Here is a 22,118-nt window from a genome sequence, read left to right on the forward strand (position 1 = left end):
TCAAACAGGCACTTTTCGAGCTTCGCATACAGCTTATGTTCCTTGAGGCGTTGTAAGACTTGGACGACGTGCCGCCGGTGAGCGGCCAAGGTATCAGAGAAAATAAAGATGTCGTCCAGATTTACCACCACACATTGGTACAGAAGATTGCGGAGTATCTCATTCATAGTATTATGGAATTCTGCTGGGGCATTACAAAGCCCGAACGGCATCACTAAGTACTCATAGTGGCCGTCACGGGTATTGAAGGCCATCTATCCATTCATCTCCTTCCTTAATTCGAATGAGATTGTAAGCCCCTCGGAGGTCCAACTAAGAAAAGATCCTCGCACCCTGTAGCCGGTCAAAGAGTTCAGAGATGAGAGGCAAGGGATAACGGTCATTGATCGTTATAGCATTCAAGCCCCGGTGGTCAATGCAGGGGAGAAGTGTTCCATCCTTCTTCCCGACGAAGAAGAATCCAGCCCCTGCGGGGGATTTTGACTTCTGAATGAAGCCCCTCTCCAGGTTTTCTCTGATATACTCATTCATAGTCTGCGTCTCTGCAGGAGAGAGGGCATAGGTGCATCCTCGAGGAGGCTCAGTGCCAGGGAGAAGATTGATTCCCGAAATAGATAAGAGGTGGGTAGTTCATCGGGGCCTCATATATTAAATGCCCAGTCGCTAGGCTAATGAAAGCTTATTGTAGCGCAAGCTTTACTTTATTTATAATCATAGGTCCCGATGAGCTAATTTTATAAAGGACACTATAAATATAGCTGTCCCGATGCACCTGAAATCTCAAGTTGTATTGTAAAGTTGTACTTAACTTGCAACTTTCAATTCAATGTCCGGCATCAGAATCGCAGTGCTGATGGTATGAGTGGTAAAAGTGGTGAAGTCCGACTTTGTTCCGACACGTCGTGTTTCGGAGGAAACCTCCTTCCTCAGGGGGTCGGGTGCCGCTGTTACCTTCTTCTATTGCTGCCTGAAGATGCTTGACTTTATGTATGTAACATACTGACTTGAATAGCTGCGCTGAAAAGCGTCTCTGTGTGATCCTTCTTGAAGCATAGTCTATCGCTGGCCGTGAGTAAACTATCGGCAGTTTACTCACGGCCAGCGATAGACTATGCTTCAAGAAGGATCACACAGAGACGCTTTTCAGCGCAGCTATTCAAGTCAGTATGTTACATACATAAAGTCAAGCATCTTCAGGCAGCAATAGAAGAAGGTAACAGCGGCACCCGACCCCCTGAGGAAGGAGGTTTCCTCCGAAACACGACGTGTCGGAACAAAGTCGGACTTCACCACTTTTACCACTCATACCATCAGCACTGCGATTCTGATGCCGGACATTGAATTGAAAGTTGCAAGTTAAGTACAACTTTACAATACAACTTGAGATTTCAGGTGCATCGGGACAGCTATATTTATAGTGTCCTTTATAAAATTAGCTCATCGGGACCTATGATTATAAATAAAGTAAAGCTTGCGCTACAATAAGCTTTCATTAGCCTAGCGACTGGGCATTTAATATATGAGGCCCCGATGAACTACCCACCTCTTATCTATTTCGGGAATGATTTATTAATAGTTGATTTCATTTTTTCCTGATTATTGAGGATTCATTTGTTTGTGTATTGAGGGAGAAGATTGAGGCAGGAGAATCTCGGCCTTTTGTTTTGAGAACACATACACGTATAAGGCATAAGGGGCCGGCAGGCCTGGAAGACTGGTGGATGCCACGGAGCAGGAGACTGGGCCTACGGATTGAAGACATTTATCATGACAGCTTGGGCCCCAACGGGTCAGCTGTAAAGTCTTCCAGTCAAACTGGGGACCGTGTTCTTGGAGCCACGGAAGGCCCAGGACTACCGGGTGTATCGAGTGCTCCAGGACGTGGAACGTCATCTCTTCGTGATGGAGGAGCCCGACCCTTAACGGGGTGGATTCTGTAATGTGGGTCACATGACCCGGGAGGGGTCTCCCTTGAATGGAAGAGATGACCAGAGGAGCTGGGATATGGCCAGTGGAATTTTCAGCTGCTCCACCAATTTCTGCATTATAAAATTGCCGCCGGCGCCTGAGTCGACCAGGGCTAACGTATGAAACTCACCCACGGGTGACGTTAGCGCCACTGGAACAGTTAATGGAGGTGCCGATGAAGTTGAGCCTAGGAAGAGGCCCCCTCCTGGTCCTAGGCACGGAAGTTTTCCGATCGCGCAGGGCATGCGGTTATCCGGTGGCCCGCTGTGCCGCAGTAAAAACAGAGGTCCTTCTTTATTTGCCGATGGCGTTCATGGGAGGACAACTTCCCATGTCCCACTTCCATGGGTTCATCGGGTAGCAACCGGGGGGTTGGTGACCAACCCTTGGGTGAAGGCGAATGTCGAGGACGTCTGGACGGAGAGTAGCAGCTTTAGACGTCGTTTGGGCCTCTTGGCAGCGCTCCTGATGGTGCCGATCTATGCGGCCTGCCAAGTCGATCAAGGCATTTAAGGACCTTGGTATCTCTCGTCCCGTGAGCTCGTCCTTAATTCGGGGACTCAGCCCCTGATAGAAAATGGTGTGGAGGCATTCGGAGCCCCAGCCGAGTTCCGAGGAGAGGGCCCGAAAATCGATGGCGTATTCCGCCAATGTCCTCGAGCCTTGACGTAACTGCAGTAGTCTCAGGCTTGCCGAAACTTCTTGAGTCGGATCCCCGAAGTTTATCCGGAACAACTCCCAAAACTCCCTAAGGTTCCTTAGGACGGGATCGTCCCGTTCCCACAGAGGGGAAGCCCATTCTAGGGCCTTCCCCTCAAGAAGAGCCAGGATAGAGGTGGTCTTGGTGGCATCATCTGGAAAGACAGCGGCCTGCAGGCGGAAGTGCATGTTGCACTGGTTCATCAAACCCCTGCAGGCCCGAGGTTCCCCAGAGAACCGTGGTGGTGTGGGCAGGCGGATTACCGGCCGACCCCCAGAAGCCATAGGCGGGGAAGGCAGCGTAGGATTCATGGGACCCAACGCTTCAAAACGCTGGTTTAAGCTCTGCACGGAGGAAACCAGGGCGTCCAGGGTTTTCTGCTGGTCCACCAGGCACCGGGCCATTCCCGGAATGGCCTGGTGGGTGGATGCCTCTGCCGGGTCCATGGACTTGGCAATCTGTTATGCTCAGGCTTGTGAACCCTTGGCCGACGGGAGGATGGTATCCCTTTCGGAGGATCCGTAGGTTCTCTCGTCGGGTGGCGAGACAGCGCAGAAGACGGGACTAGCTGACCCTTGGCACTGGAGACTGAGGCAACTGCGGAGGCGGATAAAGAGATGAGAAGCGATGCTGTGTCTTCACCACTGGAAGTCCGTGGTCCCCCCAGGAGGAGCCCGTAGGGACGCAGACCTCTGGGGCTTAGGCGGACCTTTGAGAGGTCAGGGTGTCGGTGCAAGGGCTGACTGGAGCTTCGCCCTGGAAGCCCGCGGTCCCCCCGGGAGTAGCCCGTAGGGACCCGGGCCGCTGGGACTTAGGCGGGCTGTTGGAGACGGTAGTCTAGAAGGAGTCCTAGGTCGAGTGCCAGAGGGTCGTCACTCACCAGTCCGAGGCCACACACCGAAGGATCACCGCTTGCCAATCTGAAGTCGTACACCAGAGAATCACCGTAAGCCAATCCGAAGTCAGGAACCGGGAACACCAAGACGAAACAAGAACAGGATCCAAAGCTCAAGGAACTCACCGAAGCAAGCAGACTAGACAGCGCTGGAGGATGTTGCCAAGTCACTGGATGAGCAGAGGAAGCTTCCTTTTATACTTCCCCTGCCTAGGCTGATCAGGAACAGGTGAAGCCAGTTAAAGGGATTAGGTCCCTTTAAAACTGTAGAGGAGGCGCGGCCTCGCGCCTAAGGATGGCGGTGGCCATCTTGGATTTTCCCCTGCGGAGGAGAGATCCCGCTGGATGCCGCGAGGGGGGAGCAGGACGGCTCCCCCTGCAGCAAGCAGCACCGGAGGCCTCGCGGGAGCGAAGGCCCGAATCAGAGCCCTCCCCCGGGGCTCCCGTGGTGAGGGAACGCCGCGGACAAGGTAGGGGGCCGCGGACGTGGGGCGCCACGGCCGCGGAACACAACAGAAATCAGTCTGATTTGTCAGATATGATCTCCCTTTAGTAAATCCATGCTGCCTCACATCCTGCAACCCACCAGATTCAAGATGCTTCACTATTCTTTCTGTCAAAAGTCTCTCTATTCATTTCCCCCCCATCAAATAAAGATTAATGAGCTTGTAATTTCCAACGTTCTTCCTATTACCATTTTTATATAGAGGTCTGTGGATGGCCAGAGAATAGACTCATGCTAGACTCTGGTGGGTCTTTTATAATCTTTTATTAATTAGAAAACAAACAAAAAGCAGCTAGCATTTCTCAAAACAAAAAACAGCAATGCAGGTCATAGGTCATCAGTATTGGCCTTCCCTAGGCTCCTTTTCTTTCCTAGGGTACTCTCTTCCTTTCTGGGTCTGGCTAGTTATTCCCTTCCCTAGGGAAATGTCCCAGGACCAGGATTGTTGGGGAGCGCTAGGGAGCAGTCCCGATTCAGGAGAGAGAGTGTGCCCTTGGACCACTGCACGGCCCCAGAGGAGGACTCCGGGAAGGCGCCAAGGCAGGCGAGATGCATCCACGCACGGGCGGACAGGCTGAAGACTCGGGGCCCTGACCTCTGCTGAACCCGAATGCACCAGAAGAGACCCAGTAATGCAATGCTGGTCTCTCGGGTAGCCCTCCGTTCACTCGATAGCCCTTTTGGACCCACCGTCTGGGAATGGCAGGTGCGACAGGATGGACAGCGGTCGAGGAAAGGTGATGACTTTGGAACAAGGATAAGACAGAGACACTAGGAAACTTGGACAAGCGAGGCACTTGGAGACTTGGATGAGATGAGGCACTTGGGGACTTAGGCAGGCACTGCACCTCAGGGCTCCCTACACAGCCCCCCATGGGCTGGTCACGGACCACCCTGTCCCACTGCACGCCCTACACAACCTAAAGAGGCTGCTTGTGGACCATGAGGAGAGCAGGACAAGTGCAGTACTGAAGATCAGATGAAGAAGGAATCTGGGCAGCACTTGAAGAAGGATCCAACTGGAACAGGGCTCCAATGACCGGGTACAGGACACTGGATCAGATATGGATTTACTCACAGTATGGTCATTTGGAGGTGGAATCTGACAGGCGAGACTAGGCTGGGAAACCCGGAGCCAGGAACTAGTGGATCAGGGACAACTGGAGACAGGAACATCTGGAGAAAGGAATGTCAAGGCACAGGACCGACAAGGATGCAGGATCCGACGAGAGACCAGGAACCATAGACGAAGACAAGGGAGCTCCCACGATGAACATAGGACCTTGAAGGAGAGATGATGGACTTAGGAGCCTCCTGGATAAAGAAACAGGAACAGGGCATCCAGGAGCAAGCAAGCTCCTTGCGAAGGCAACGAGGGACTGGTGAGGAGCCCTTTTATAGGGCTGAAGATAAGACGCCGGGATGACATCATCAGGCAGGGCCACAGGACTTTTCCCGCCGCAGGCTCTTTAAATACAGAGAAGAGGCGCAGCCATGCACCTAGGGGAAGCAAGACTGGGGACAGCAGTGGTGGTGTTCATGGCATGAGGCAAGGCCAAAGGCGGCGCCTGGGCCACGGGAACAGCAGTGTCGGCGGCCTCTGGGCCGCAAGGGAAAGAGCTCGGCAGCGCTCCCGCCGCATGGAGAATGGTGGCAATGGCGGAGGCACTTAGGCCGCGGGAAGCAATGTCATCGGGGCTGGGGCCCGCGAGCAGCATCATAACAAAGATTCCCTTCAGTAGGGACCACATCTGCTTTCCTCGCGTCCAATGGAAGCATGCTGATTTCCAAAGATTTATCGAACAGGTCCACTTTCAGTTTTTCTAATTCCATGTAAACGCTCTCTTCCATGAACGGTGTGGCCACTACCCCACTACCGTGCATACTCTTTCCAATCAACAGCAGTCCTGTTCCAAAATTTCTTCAGCAGAAGTACTTGTTTAGCATTTCTGCTTTTGGCTTGAGTCCCTCTACACGTTTCTCCTTTTAATATTACAATCCCATTTGTGATTTTCCTCCTGTCGCTGACGCGCACAAAAAAAAGTTGTCGCCTTGCTTAACCTCTTTAGCCATCTTTTCTTCCACTCATGCCTTTGCCTTGGTGAATATTCTCTCTACTTCTTTCAGTGTGACTGAAACCGGTCTCTTTATTTATTTTTTTAATGTACTTTCTAAGCATAGACACTTGTTCCTTTTTCTATATCTACATATAGCATATCCCATTATTCTTCCATTTCACTTATTTCCTCCCACTGTGCCAGTGCCTCCTTTTAGGTGTTTTCCCATTTTATTAACATCAATATTTTTGAAATCCAGCTCTTTGATTTTTGAGTGAACTCTTGCCACTTTGTCTGCTATATCATACCAGGCCACCTGGTGATCAATGGTGCTCAAGTTAGCACCTACCTGGGCATTAAAAATTCTTTCTCCAATCGTATGAATCGGGCAGGGCTGGCGGAAGCACTAGGAGAACTAGGCGATGGCCTAGGGTGCCAGGCTCCCAGGGGCAGCAGCCATGGCAGCAAGAGCCACACAGACCTGCTGCTGTGCTGCCTTTCCGCTTACCCCGTGCCACCTCCGACACAACCTGGCTCCTGCCTCCCCTGTTTCGGTGCCTCCCTCGCGCCTTTTACGATGCCTGAACCCTGTCCAAATCGCACCTGCCTGCAATCGCCGCTCTCCCTTCGGCTGGTTCAGATGACTGAGCCTTATCCGCTGCTCTCCATCCCACCTGTGACTGAGGCCCCTCTGCTCTTCTCCCTCTCCTTTCACTACCTGGGGTCATTCTCGTTCTCCCTCCTGCCGGCTCCAATGCCTGAATCTTACCTGCTTCCCTCCCTCTCCCTCCCACCGATGACTGAGGCTGTTCTGCTCTTTTTCCATCCCGGGGGAGGCAACAAGCCGGCGGCAACCAGAGAGGCCACAAGGCCGCCGGCAACCGAAGGAAAGAGGTGCAAGCTGCTGTTTGCATGTGCATGTGTGCCCAGCTTCTTCTCTTCCCCCCCCCCCTCCAATAAGGAAGGCTCACGAGAGAAAGACGGGAGGAGGAGAAGGATAAGGGCGCTCGGCACGATGGCTTGCCTAGGGGCGGCTGAGACCCTCGCACCGGCCCTGGAATCGGGTCCAATATCACCTCTTTCTAATGGATTCCATTATCATTTGTCTGAGGGGAATACCTTGAAGATGCCTTTTGGATGTCCTCGATTAAATCCAGTTCATTCACTCATGTTGGGGATTTGTGAACCACACTGGGGTAGATGGAAGTAACATCACCTTTTTGTAGGAATAATTTTCAAAGTGCACTTATGCACATTAGTACACTTTGAAACTGGTGTAAAGTATGCATGTAGGCAATGCATAACTTATGCAAATTGTTATAATATTAACCTTCCTATATATAATGGACTAGTGGGAAGCCCTGCTGCGTTGCAGCAGGTATAATTCCCCCACCCTCGTTCCCTCTAACTCATCTATCCCTTACCTCTCTTCTCTTTCCCTCTTTCCATCTCTCCCTCACCCATCTCACCCTTCCCCATCTTCTCTGTCTTCCTCTCCTCTCCAAAGCTCATCCTCCTTCCCTAGCCTTCTCCTTCACTTTGCTCCTCATTCTGAGCCCAGCTCTTTCTCCCTCTCTCCTCTCCAGCTATAGCCTTCTCTCCCTTCTCCACAACCTATCCCCCGCACTCCTTTCTGCCTCAGACCAGCCATTCTACTATCCTTCTTTCCCCCATCCTACCTGTCAGGGTGCTATCTAGATCCTGTCACAATCTGTGTGAGAAGCTTCACCCATCTCAACAGTCTCCTCCATCACCTGGAGGTTCACATGAGCTAGTGTGAATGTGTCTTTCTGGCCTAGAGGACTGCATTGCAGGGCCTCCAACATCATGCGTTCTAATGATGTGGTTCAACTGATGGGTCATGATCCCATATCTTTGCTGGGCATGAATAATGGAGCAGACTAGATGTGCATCATTATTTTTATACTGTATATAGAAGATGCAGACCTTTTGGTTATGTTTCATTGGGATTACAGATTCCACAGTGATAGAAAATGGGCAATTTACAGTCCATTAAGATAGTTTTACTAAAATGTGTGGAAAGGTTTTAGATGAGTTATCAAACAGTTATTAAATAATGCTAATCCTCACTGCAACTGATATCAGCAGGGAAGAGCCTGCTGATCTTCACCTTGGTTTAGTAATTCATAAAGCATGTTCCTACTGGAAAATATCAGTACTTCCTTCTGCTACTGTAGATAAGATTGTTTTATTTGACCTTACTGATTAATCGGAAGGAATAAACTAGCTCATTTCTTCCTCTCTACCACAAGCAAAGATAAAAATAATTTTCCAAAACTTGTGAATATAGGTATCTTAAGTTTTCTGGTCATCTTTCACATTATTTTCTCTGTTTTTAGAGTGATGAAAGTATTGACAGGCACCTTTCAGGTGGGTATAGCTTATCTTATATTTCTGGTGAATTATTTTTCATAAAGTCTAGAGAATAAAATTTCTTCATCAGAATGGTACCTTAGTTTTAAGAGTAATGCAGTAGATCTGTGTAGAATGCTTAAAGTTGCTTCCTTGCTAGTACTCATTTATTAACCAAATCAAATGTGTCAATCAATCAGATTGTTAATCGCAGAGACTTATTTACTGCTAAAAGTAAAACAATTGTAGCCCTAGAACAAGCTGAAAAGGCAAGGAGCTAAGCCCTCACACAGTCCTTCATAGCCTCAGGGGGAGGTCGGTAGGATAGACCTCCAGGGTGCAGGGTGTAAACCTTTCAGAGGGTTGATATCTCAATAGGAGGAAGCTGGGTAGATACAGGTACCAAAAAAACAGACTAGACACTCTGGATGGTGTTCCAAACTTGCTATGATATTTCCCTGGAGGGGAAAATACCATGTTTTTCACCAAGCTTCAGTATTTGGTACCACAGCTTATTTTCCCTAATGGTAAAACACCATGGAGAAAAATACCACAGCTTAGGTGCCCCAAGCATAGATCACATGACAGCGGTTCCATAGCCTAGAGTCACTGACGTTTAAAGGGCTAGATTAGCCTATTTATAATGCCCACCCCTTGATATCTGTTATGCTCAGGCTTGTGGACCCTTGGGCCGACGAGGGGTGTACACCTTGCGGAGGGATCCGTAGGTTCTCTCGTCGGGTCGCGAGGCAGGACAGAGGATGAGAGCAGCTGACCCTTGGCACTGAAGACAGAAGCTACTGTGGAGACGGACAAGGAGATGAGCGGATGAGCAATCTTCACCACTGGTGGTCTGCGGTCCCCCCTGGAGGAGCCCGTAGGGACCCGACCGCTGGGACTTAGGTGGACCTAGAGAGGTCAGGGTATCGGTGCAAAGGCCAACTGGAGCTTCGCCCTGGAAGCCCGCGGTCCCCCCAGGAGGAGCCCATAGGGACCCGGGCCGCTGGGACTTAGGTGGGCCCTTGGAGACGGTGGTCTTGAAGGAGTCCTAGGTCAAGTGCCAGAGGGTCGACGCTCACCAGTCCGAAGTCAGGAACCAGAGAATCACCGTAAGCCAATCCGAAGTCAGGAACCAGGAACACCAAGACGAAACAGGAACCAGAGTCTGAGCACAAGGAACTCACCAAAGCAAGCAAACTAGACAGCGTGGGAGGATGTTGCCAAGTCGAGGAATGAGCAGAGGAAGCCTCCTTAAATACTTCCTCTGCTCTGGATCATTGGAAGCAGGTGAGTATCATTAAAGGGATCAGGTCCCTTTAAATCCAGCAGGGGGGCGCGGCCTCGTGCCTAAAGATGGTGGCGGCCATCTTGGATTTCCTCCGAGGAGGAAAGCCAGCAGAACTCCGCGAGGGACGAGCAGGGATGGCTCCCCAGCGGGCGGCCAGACCGCGGACCATCCCCGGGATGATGGGCACCGGCCCCGGGGAGCATTTCAGGAGTTGCCACGGCAGGTCGCCGCCATGGTGGAGGTAGGTGGCCGCGCCCTTGGACGGCCACGGGCGCGGAACACAACAATATCAGTAAAACCCTGGTGGTCTCGAGAGACCCCCCTCTCCCACCTGCCTGCCACACCTTCAGATGGCCTCAGGAGTAGAAAAATGAAAAAATAGTGTGTTGAATCCTGACCCCTCCCCCACCCCGATCCATTTTAACAAAAAAAATTATTTCACACTCCCCCAGACCTCCTGCCACCTCACCCATCCCCCACCCTAACCCATTCCACAAACACCTCTGGGCCACTACCTTTGTTTCTATGGTGGTCAAGTGGAGCCCGGAGTGCGCCCTACTTCTCCGGGCTCTTGTCAGCCATTTGTAAAATGCTGGGGTTGAATGCCTAGGGACTTTTGTCCCTATTGCATAAATGCTGGAAGAGATCTAGTTAGATTTCAGTAAATTCTTGGACACTGGTCCACATGGGAGATTCATATATGAACTGAACAGATTAAGAGTTGGTTCTAGGATAGTAAATAGGGATATGCTATTTTTCTGAAATTAGTCTGGATTTGAATTGACAAAATACATGTTTTTTTCTGAATTCTACTGGGAAAATCCATCTGTTTTTCTGTTCTCAACTCCCCTCCCCAGTTCTCATGGAAATCTATACAGGTCAAGGTAAATCCATACTAGCCTTATTCAGATTCAGGTCAGATTTCTGTGCATCTGCATGTGTTTTACTTGCAGTTGATGCATGCAGATCAGCTCATTACCATACTCAGGGTAAGGCTCATGATTAATCAAACAAAATATGTACCCAAAAACAATATATTTTATTCACACAAAACATAAAATACACTCACGTAATACAAATATTTTCATATTATCCCAATAAAATTCTACACAATTGTTCCCTAAAATTCACAGATATTCCAAGATATTTCCTATTCCAAAGAATATTTATATTATGAGAGTGTATTTGATGTTTTAATTGTGTGAATAAAATATATTGTTATTGGGTACATTTTTTCTTTGTATAATTGTATTTGGTATCTGGTTTATACCTTCTGTGTTTGTATGACCGCCAAGGCTCATGATTTACAGCTTGGGTGGGGCTGTAATTCGGTCACTAGGCCCACAAGATTTTTTTTTTTAGCTCAATAGCGCCACTGAAATGACTATATTCTTTAGAATACAGTTAGTTAAAGCTAAAGTTATGCAGTTACACAAGGCCAGATAACTTTAAATCTAACCAGCAATATTAAAAAGATAGAGAGGTTTAAAGTTATTGGGCCAGCTAGATAACTTTAATCGGAGATATTCAGCAGGATGCTTATCTCGCTGAATAACTAGGATAATGTATCTGGAAAAGCTATCCATTCTACTTCCTTTAAATAACGGCTTCACAGTGGACAGTTTTGAAACCACCTGCATGGATGCAAAGTCTTGCACAACTTTTAACCTATGATCTTTGCACCAATTTTCAAATGGTAAGCATGCAATGGATTTCACTTTGAAAACTGTCACGTGTACAAAATATGTGCTAACTGTACCTGCTGTATGTGCAGGTAGAGCAGTGCATGCTAGATGTTAAAATGTAATCTACATGTGTGCTTTTCCTCCCCTGACCTAAACGCCCACCTAATAATGCCTCTTCCACCTCCATGTGGCTGAACATCCTCAATGCATAGACATATTGAGGGAAGGCAATTTTCAGACAGTCGATTTATGCAAGGAAAATGGGTTTTTTTACTCGCAGAAATTGCTTCGAAAATTACCCTATTAGTGGAAATATGAGCCTGGTAATAAATATCTGCAATCATTGGGAAGAACTCATTTAAACTATTGCCTAAATCTGGAGACTATAGGCCAGATTTTCAAAGACCTACACGCGTAAATGTGTTACGCGCGCCGGACCTATTTTCAAAAGGCCCGGCAGCGTGTGTAAAGCCCCGGGACGCGTGTAAGTTCTTGGGCTTGAAAAGGGCGGGGCGGAGAGGGGGTGGGGTCAGCGGCTCCTGGCACAGCGGCCATTTGCCTGGAGGCAGGCGCAAAAGGTAAAATAAAGATTGGGGGGGGGGGGTTAGAGTAGGGTTAGGGTGGAAAGGTCGGGCTAGGGGGAAGGGAACGGAGGAAGCCAGTGCGGCTCGGCGCACGCAAGGTGCAGAATTGTGCACTCCCTTGTGCGTGCCGACCCCAGATTTTATAACATGTGCGTGCATGTTATAAAATCGGGCGTATAGGTGTGTGCGCCGGTTTGCATGCGCACATATAGGCCGCGCGCGCTTCTTTTAAAATCTACCCCTATGTTTTCAGAAGTTAATAGACAAAGTAGAGGCAATTCAAAGGAGCGCTAATAAAATGGCAACATTTGCACCATAAACTTTATAAAATGAAACCCAGGAATTTTCTTATGTGTGCCTTGGAGAACAGGAGGGAAAGAAGGATATGACAGAGACATCTAAATATTTAAAAAATGTAAACAGAGAGCTCTTTTTCATGGAAAGAACAAGAAGGCATGGGAAGAGGTGGACTCAGGAATGAATGAAGAAGTATTTCTTTTATCATCTCAAAAATTTTAATTGACCATCATTATTTCCAATATTCAAAGACTGAACAAACCAACACTCATTCAATTCACAATGGGCCGGATTTTAAAAGGGTTACGCATGCCGGGCCTATTTTAAAAAGGCCCAGCGATGCGCATAAAGCCCCGGGATGCATTTAAATCCTGGGGCTTGCAAAAAGGGGCGGGGTGGTCCGAGGGCGGGGTCAGGCTCCCGGCACAGCGGCCATATTTGCCGCTGTGACAGGAATCGCGCGCCAGCAGTCGGCCAGCTGAAGTAAATTTTGAAACAACAATGAAAAAAAGGAAAAGGTAGGGGGGAAAGGGCGGGAGAGGTAAGGGAAGGTGGGGTGGGAGGGTAGGGAACAGGGGAAGGCAGCGCGGCTCAGAGTGGGCTCGGCGCTCGCAAGTTATAAAATCGGGTGTACACGTGTGCGCACCGGGTAGCGTGCGCACATGTACCCCAATATATATACATAAAGAAAATCTCATCAAAACTAGGACAAAAATGTATTATACCTAGGAAAGGGTTAGAGGTTAGGGAGGAGAGGGGAAAAGGTAAGAAGATTAGGTAAGGTTATAGGGAATTTCCCTCCCAGTCTGCTCCTTAATTGAAGTGGACTGGGAGGGAACTGGGGAAGCCCTACTTGTGGTGCCGCATGTATTTTTCTAAAATTCCCCCCCCCCCACATGGAGCAGGCCACCTCTCGCACATGTGGATATGAAAATCCGGCATGCGTGTGCGCGCGGAACCCATATTTTATAACATGTGTGCACTGATGCGCTTGTTATAAAATAGGTACGTCCATGTGCACATGCAGATGGACGCGTGTGCGCAGGTCTTAAAAGCGACCCCATATTGTCCAAAAGGAACCCATGAATCTCAGATGAAATTTAATGTGGATAAGTGCAAGGTGATGCCTATAGGGAAAAATAACCCATGCTATAGTTACGCAATGTTAGGTTCCATATTAGGTGCTACCACCCAAGAAAGAGATCTAGGCGTCATAGTGGATAACACATTGAAATCGTCGGTTCAGTGTGCTGCGGCGGTCAAAAAAGCAAACAGAATATTGGGAATTATTAGGAAGGGAATGGTTAATAAAACGGAAAATGTCATAATGCCTCTGTATCGCTCCATGGTGAGACCCCACCTTGAAAGCTGTGTACAATTCTGGTCGCCCCATCTCAAAAAAGATATAATTGCGATGGAGAAGGTACAGAGAAGGGCGACCAAAATGATAAGGGGAATGGAACAGCTCCCCTGTGAGGAAAGACTAAAGAGGTTAGGACTTTTCAGCTTGGAGAAGAGACAGCTGAGGGGGGATATGATAGAGGTGTTAAAATCATGAGAGGTCTAGAACGGGTAGATGTGAATCGGTTATTTAGTCTTTCAGATAATAGAAAGACTAGGGGGCACTCCATGAAGTTAGGATGTGGCAGATTTAAAACTAATCGGAGAAAGTTCTTCTTCACTCAACGCACAATTAAACTCTGGAATTTGTTGCCAGAAGATGTAGTTAGTTTAGTTAGTATAACTGTGTTTAAAAAAGGATTGGATAAGTTCTTGCAGGAGAAGCCCATTACCTGCTATTAATTAAGTTGACTTAGAAAATAGCCACTGCTATTACTAGCAACGGTAACATGAAATAGACTTAGTTTTTTGGTACTTGCCAGGTTCTTATGGCCTGGATTGGCCACTGTTGGAAACAGGATGATGGGCTTGATGGACCCTTGGTCTGACCCAGTATGGCATGTTCTAATGTTCTTATCAGTAAAGAATCATTTTATAAATCATAATTTAGGAAGGGAACCTGTATATCCAGAAACTTGCCTGGTTTGTCTTTCATTTATTTATGTAATTAAAATCTTGTTTTCTGCATCATGGTAACAATCATAAAAATATTCACAGTAAAACAGAAATATTAAAATATTAATATCTAAAGCCTATAGATATACAATAAAAAAATAAAGTCAGAACTGTCATCCAAATGCCTCCTGAAATAAAATGGTTTAGTCAAACTTTATAACCAGTGTTAAATCAGTTGCATCCCTGAGATGCATTGGTAGGGTGTTCCATAGTGTTGGGGCAGCATCTGAAAACATCTTATCTCAAGTTAGTTGATTACTGTATTCTTGACTTGAAGGTATCTGAAGTAAACATTGACCAGTGGAACACAATGTATGGGCCAAAGTGTACCAAATAAGTTTATTTTTAATGCACAAGGATATTCTGCATTTAGCATCTTATGTGCCACAACCAGTAATTTAAATTTTGATCAATATTTAACTGGGCGCCAATGTAGACCTTGCAGTGCAGGCATAATGTGATCACTTTTTGAAAGGCCAAAGAGCAAATGAGCAGCAGCATGTTGAACTACCTGTAATATATATATAATAACTAGCTGTGCCCGGCCACGCGTTGCAGTGGCAGTCAGGTTCTTTTCTCCCCCTCCCCCTTCCCCTTGCTCATATACCTCAGTCACACATCGTCCTCCCCCTTGGTCACTCACCCCCCCCCCTTTCCTCCCCTGTCCCCACTCCAGCTCTCTCCCCACACACTCACCCCTCCCCCTTCGGTCACTAACCCCCCCTTCACTCCCCTGTCCCCACTCCAACTCTCACCCCTCACACTCGCCTCTCCCCTCTGTGTCTCTCTACTGACACTCACTGCCCCCTTCATTCACCCTCCCCTCACTGTCACCTCTCCTCGCCTTCTCCCTACCCTTTTGTCAGTGACACCGCACCCTCTCTCAATCTCCTTCCCTGATTCTGATCCTCTCCGGCTCGCAATGCCCTCCCAGCTGCCCACCCCCCCCCCCCCCCGTCCCTCTCCCTCTTGTACGGTTCTGCGCGGCCCGCTCCCGAAGGCGCGAGGTCAGCGAGGATCCCTCCCTGTTGTGCACGTGAGCCGTACCAGATCGCCGCCGCAGCTCCTCCCAGGTGTCGAATTTCGGCCGGCCGACACCACCACGCCCGATATTGCCGCCGGTCCGCCGCTGCTGCTCCTCCCAGCGCCATGTTGGTCCCGCTGTGCGCGTCGTGCACCGCTGCTGCCCCTCCCAGCACCATGTTGGTTCCACTGTGCCCGACGTGCGCTCCCACCCGCGCATGCGCAGTACAGCAGCTTCATTTCCCAAGGTAGATAGCGTGTGTTGCATGTCTATCCAACAGATGTCGCTGTTTTCTCCACAGACATGTAAAAACATTTTTTTTCTGTAACCGTGATAGAGAAGAACCTTGCCGAAAGTGAAAGCAAGGTTGTGTCCAAATTTGAAAGCAATTGATGCAGTAGCTGAGCCTGGTTAAGTTGAAAAAACAGAACAGAGCAGTAAAGGTTACAGTTTGTGTTTTTGTTTTTTTTTTTACCCCAAATGAACAGCACCAGCAAAGAATAGTTTAAATATGCAAGCACGCCTTCCTGGCCCCCCCCCCCCGCCCAACCCGGCGAAATAGAGCAACCCACGCTACAGGCCCCCTCTCGGGAGATGTGGAGAATCATTGCCCCCCCCCCCCCCCCGTGAAAAACATGCGGCGGAAAATAAGAACGGTCCTCCACCGTGCTCCTCCCCGGCTACATGTGTAAACTGCCAGCCGGTGGCGAGAGTGTGTACTAGGGTTTGTTCCGCCGGCTGCCATGTCTCAAAACTTCACCGGTGAAAGTGGTGCGTCATGATTCCTGACCTAGTAAGGGCAAATGTCCGCTGAGGATATGGCGCCGACGGGCTGTTGCCCTTACTATGTCACATGGGTACCGACGTCATTGTTGTCTCCGTGTAGCATAGTAAGGGCAAGGTCCGCCTGCGCCATTTTGGTTGCTGGCATCCGATGGCCCTACTGAATGCGATGTGTCCCGGACCGTTCCTGTGGTGCCGGCGGAGAAGCACGGACTTGTATCAGGTGTAGTGTGTGATCGGAGTGCAGTGCGTGGGTGGGTGGAAGAGGGTACTTTAATTTAAATTCGGAGGGTGTGTGAAATGTGTGGCTTCCCAATGTAGCAGCCAGGAATTCGTGTTTTGGTGTGTTTTGGGAGGGTGGGTGAAGTAAGTGGCATTGGCAGGCGTGTGGGGGGGGGGGGGGGGTGGGGTGTGATGAGTGTGGATTTCTGTGTGTTATGAGGGAGTGTGAATGAAAGACAATAGCCCTGTGTGGGGGTGGGGTGTGGTGTGTGTGTGAAAGGTGTAAGAGGTTGCGCTTGTGCTGACAGCCACCAGATGTCGCTGTTTTGTGTAAGCAATTTTTAAACTTGTATTACCTGTCACAGGTGTGACCTATATGTAATGTAAGTGTATAAGATCCTTCCCATATGGGAAGTGAATGTTGTGTGCAAATTTGAACGCATTCGGTTAAGCGGTTGGCGAGATTAGCGACGACGTACAAACTATTTAACATTTTTATTTATATAGATGTATCCACTAGTCCTATCCACAGGCTGCTACAATAATCAAAATGATCTAAAACAAATGACACAGCCCTAAACTCATCTATCAGTAAAAAGAACTTTAATGCCTTCAACATTTCAATTTAGAAAAAGCTACTAGCCATAAAATCAATTGTGTATCCAATAACACACCTAAACGTCTTACTTCAGCCAATATAGGCAATGATATACTTTCAAAGCTGATGGGCCCTGAATTACTGGAGGGAGCATTCTTTCCCATCCCAAGTAATTTAATTTTAGAAATGTTCAAAAGCTGAAGGCCTTTCCGGGCAGAGCAGAGTTAGCTGTATAAGTTATGTGGCTAACTCTGGTCGGGCCATAGACCTGTCCTATAGTTAGCCAGTTAGAAATAACCTTGCTAGCAGGATAGGTATATTCGGCTAACTTAACTAGCCACTCTGCAGCGGAATATGAAGGCCTTCAAGTTTCTCCTCCCCTCCCATTACTTTCATTGTTTTACATCTTGCTGCCCAGGCCTGTCTAGACCTTTGTGCTGTTTGCGATTCATTGCACTTCTCACCATGGTGGTTTGGACACCTTTGTGCTGTTTGCAATCCATCGCACTTCTCCCCTTGCATAAAGAATGTCTGGTATTGGAGATGTACACCAGCTCTCTAGATTAAATGCATTTCTAAGATTTTGCTCTCATATTATACCCATGCAAAAACATTATTAAAAAGGCTCGGGATCAGAAATTACCTCAAATAAACTTAGAAGTCCCTAAGAAGGCTACCTTTTCTCCTGCAGAGGTATTTTCCAAATGCTACTTGAAACTGACTCAGCTACAGAGCTTTGTAGCCATTTATCGGCACTTATAAAGCAATGCTTGGTAAAGCCAGCTGTACTAAGGAAAGCTGGCGTGACAATATGTGTTCTGTTCAATGGAGCAGTGTGCAGAATATCTTACCATGTCTCTGTTTCCAATTTTAATAATCACCAAAGCCACTGCTGTCACTGCCACTCCAAGCCAGTTTTGGTAACTTAGAATACTTCCTCCTCTGCTCCAGCTGTCTATGAGGTTTCTTTCAAATTCCTTTTCCCCACAGTACGTGGAAACTCTTGCTTTTACCCTGGTCATCCATTGCGTGGCATACTTGCTGCACCACTCCTCAGGCTTTGGATGCCATGCTTCCTCCTCTTGCTGCAGTCTTGAGGTACACCTTAGAGCTTTTACGGCACACTTCTCGCTATGTTGCTCTACTCCTACTCCTACCCCAGTAGCCAGTATTGGTACCTTAGGGAGCTTCCTCCACTACTCTGGCTGTCTTCAAGGTTGTTTCCAACGCCAACATGGTCTCATTTTTTGTCAATAAACAGTTTGGGCTTAATTTACCAATTAGAGGTCACAAAGGAGGCCATGACAAATAGCTAATTGGAAAAGTTGGGCAAATAATTTAAATGCTGTTATCAGATTTTTAAGAATATGCTTTGGGAGGCCAAACAACAGTGGCTAAACCAATAATAACTGTATAATGATACTTTCTTCGAACCACAGAATGCATTATCAGTCTCAGTAAAATATGAATAAGGCTCATTGAGGCTTATATTCAGAAGCCGTTTAGATGGAAAAGCAGTGATATTATAAGCCATATGTGGCTAAATTCTAGAGAATTTAGCAGCATAAGTCAGGGGCATTCCAAGGGTGGTTGGGAGGTGTTTCTGGGTGGGGCAGAGTTAGCCACGTAAGTTATACAGCTATATCCGGCTTTATCCAGCTAACTTAACTAGCCGTTCCGCGACTGAATATCAACTCCAACATGCCTTTTTGGATATGCTAATTCAGGGCTGGATTTACTAAGGCCTTTGTCTATGGGAAAAATGCTTAGTAAATCAGGACCTCAGTCTGATTTTGTTCCTGTATCTAAAAATTTGGAGGAAATGAACGGATCAGGCTTAGGCTGTGACATTAGCATAAACTAAGGGCAAGAAGGCAAAAATGCTCATTGGCACTGAATTACAAGCTGACATCACTTGCATACTCCATTGAACATTTATTTAGCCCAATTCTGTTGGGCATAACAGGGAATATGACATTGATCAGATACACACATAAAATATCATTTTTACAGTAAGAAAACCAGCAGTGCAATATCAAAGTACAAGGCATCAGCAATAGGAAGTGTGCAAGATCAGCATGTGCGAAAATGAAAAAATAATTGTTTCTAATCGCAGCAATTTTTTCTCTTTTTGACTGAATGAAAAATGTTCTTCCTATGAGTATACAATATTTCTATACCCTGGTAAAACACAGCTTTCCTTTCCACACACCTTTCAATATTCAACCTATGCATTGCTATCATGGCCCCACACTTCACTACAAAAGTCATCAACAGGGATGGATTTCTGCTTTGGCTGCCTCTAGGAACTGTTGTTGCCTTCAACTCCTCCAACAATTACCTCTGATTCCCCCCTCTTTGGCCTCAATTTCCCCTCCCAGCAACTGTCCACATGCTTTTTGCCTCAGTTACCCCTCCCCATCCCAGCCCAGCAACTGCTACCACCTATGACCTCAATCTTTCTCATGCCATATCTTATACCACCACCACCACAGCCACCTCCCCACAAACCAGCAACCCCCTCCCCTTCGGCTTCATTCTGTATCTGATCTCTTTTTTCCTCACTCCCTTTCTTTGGCCTCAGTTTTTTCTTCCCTCCCTTCAGTCTTTGTCCTCCATTTCCAACATCTACCCGTCAGTTTCCAGCTCTGGTCCTGGCCCCTTCCTCTCTCCTTCCACTAGCAGGGTCTGGGAAACCCTGCTGGCTTTAGAGCTCCAGTCCCAGTTTCTCCAACCTTCTTCCACCAGTGGGGCCTGGAAAGCCCCACCAAACTCGCAGCTCCAGTCATAACCCCCTGGTGGGGCCAGGGGATCTCCAGTGAGTTTGCAACTCTGGCTCCAGCCTCTTCCTGTCTTATTCTACTGACAAGAGACTGAGAATCCTAGCCATCCTCCCACCTCTGATCCTGGCTCCTTTCTCTCTTCTTCCCTGGTGGCCTCACAGCTCTGTTCCCTGTCTACTTCTGTGTTGTGTTCGTGCCTATTCTCACCCTCGCTCCACCCTCTCTACCTTTGTGGCGACTCCCTTCGGCTCTGACGGACAGATGCTGCCGCGGCTTCTCTCTGCATCTGTCTCCCAGAGTCCCCAGGCTGGCTTGACGATACAGATCCGCCATGTTCCTGATGATGTAAGGGCATGCACGTGCGCTCCAGACTTGTACCAGCAAGGGAGCGAACCTCGGGGGCATCCCCCCATAGTGACGTCATCTGCTTCCAACATAAAAGGTCTTTGCTTGCAACTACGAATCGAGTTAGCAAGGAGGAATCTTTCTCCGCTGCTCTGCCTCTACAAACTTACCTAGGAGTACCCGCTCCTCGGGGGCCCCATTCTCTCTATTCTTGATTTCAGATACAGGACAGAATCCGGTACTTGCTCCACGAGAGCCTACGTTCCTGAAGACTCCTATTGCCTGGAAGCGATCGCAGATGTGAACACTGTGAGTTTATTCAGATAGGAACCGGTACTCGCTTCACGAGGGCCTACGCTCCTAATCCCAACGACTCCTTTCTGTCTAAGACGTTATCGCAGGTACAGAGATCGTGAGTTATTGCAGATAGGAACCGGTACTCGCTCCATGAGAGCCCATGTTCCTAAAACCCTTCACAAACTCTCTTCTTTCTCAGAAGATATCGCATACCTATATCTTATGGATTGCTATTACAGATTGCAGATAGGAACCGGTACTCACTCCACGAGGGCCTATGTTCCTCAACTCTCCTAAACTCTCTTCTATTCCAGAAGCCATCTCATACACAGTTATTGTGAGTTCCTATTTCAGACTGTTTACAGGAACCAGTACTCGCCTGTGGCTCCTGTTCCTGAATACTGAAGACTCTCTGTTGCATAAGAGGCCCTCACAAACATCTACCATTGTGAGTGTATCATCTACTGCTGGTTATGTATTCAGCATACCCTGTCTACTCATTACCTATAGTCTCTCTCTACAGCTCAGCAACTCAGAGATCGCTATTCCAGTATCTGAAGGACTTCAGCCCTGCCGAGCACATCAGCTAACTACTGCCACCTCTGGTGGTTCTACTTCCAGTCTAATAAAGAACTATCTGTGTTTGTCTCAATACTCCAGCCTAGCCGGTGGTTCCTTTCAGGATCTCCTCTTGGGAGCACTGTCATCTGCCATTGGCACAGTTATTTAAATAGGAAATCCTACAGAAGTTGATATTCAGCACTACTTACAGGCCGATTCAGTAAAAGTAGCGGGAGAGCCGGCAAGCACCCGCTCTCCCTATGCACGCACAGGCCACTCTCCTGTGTGCACGATTCAGGAGGGAACAACATGCAAATGAGGGCCCGTGGTAAAGGAGGCACTAGGGACACTAGCGCGTCCCTAGCGCCTCCTTTTTTACAGAAGCGGCGGCTGTCAGTGGGTTTGACAGCCGATGGTCAATTTTACCGGCAAAATTGAGCATCCGTCTTCCGATCCGCGGACTGCGGGCAGATTTAACAATTTTTTTTTAATTTTTACTTTTTTTTTTAACTTTTGGGGCCTCTGACTTAATATTGCTATGATATTAAGTTGGAGAGTGTACAGAAAAGCAGTTTTTACTGCTTTTCTGTACACTTTCCCGGTGCAGGCCAAAATTAACGCCAGCCTTTGGGCAGGCATTAATTTCTGAAAGTAAAATGTGCGGCTAACTTTTGGACTAATCTGCAGTACAACCAAAGTTAAATGGATAAGTTATCCATCTAAATCTGAATACCTGGCTAACGTAATTTTGCTCTGGAATGCCCTTTGTTATCCAGCTGGCAGTGAGTATATAGAACTAATTGAAACAGAAAAGTAATTAGAATAGGTTGAGGTAAGGGATGCTGTTCTAGAATTATAGTGACAAAATAAATAAATCCTACCTGGCTAACAGATGCTTCTCCGTGAAACTAGGCAACTCAGAGTCTTCTAAGCTCTCTCTCACACAAGGAGTACCCGAAGGCTCCTCCCTTTCCTCCACCCTCTTTAACATCTATCTCCTACCTCTCTGTCAGCTCCTCTCAGACCTTGGGCTTAAATTCTACATCTATGCTGATGACGTCCAGATTATCATTCCCC

The 22,118-nt window shown here is 47.9% G+C and overlaps 1 protein-coding gene across 1 annotated transcript in view; it reads left to right on the top strand.

Annotated features, from left to right (window-relative positions):
• WDR64 (WD repeat domain 64) overlaps positions 1 to 22,118 on the top strand; it is a 540,197-nt gene that overhangs the window by 318,688 nt on the left and 199,391 nt on the right. The window contains exon 19 of the mRNA XM_029594015.1: positions 8,486 to 8,516. Coding sequence (XP_029449875.1) covers positions 8,486 to 8,516 — 31 coding nt within the window. The remainder of the gene's footprint in view (positions 1 to 8,485; positions 8,517 to 22,118) is intronic.

This window comes from Rhinatrema bivittatum, chromosome 3 (genome assembly GCF_901001135.1).
Source record: "Rhinatrema bivittatum chromosome 3, aRhiBiv1.1, whole genome shotgun sequence".
NCBI classification, from domain to species: Eukaryota; Metazoa; Chordata; class Amphibia; order Gymnophiona; family Rhinatrematidae; genus Rhinatrema; species Rhinatrema bivittatum.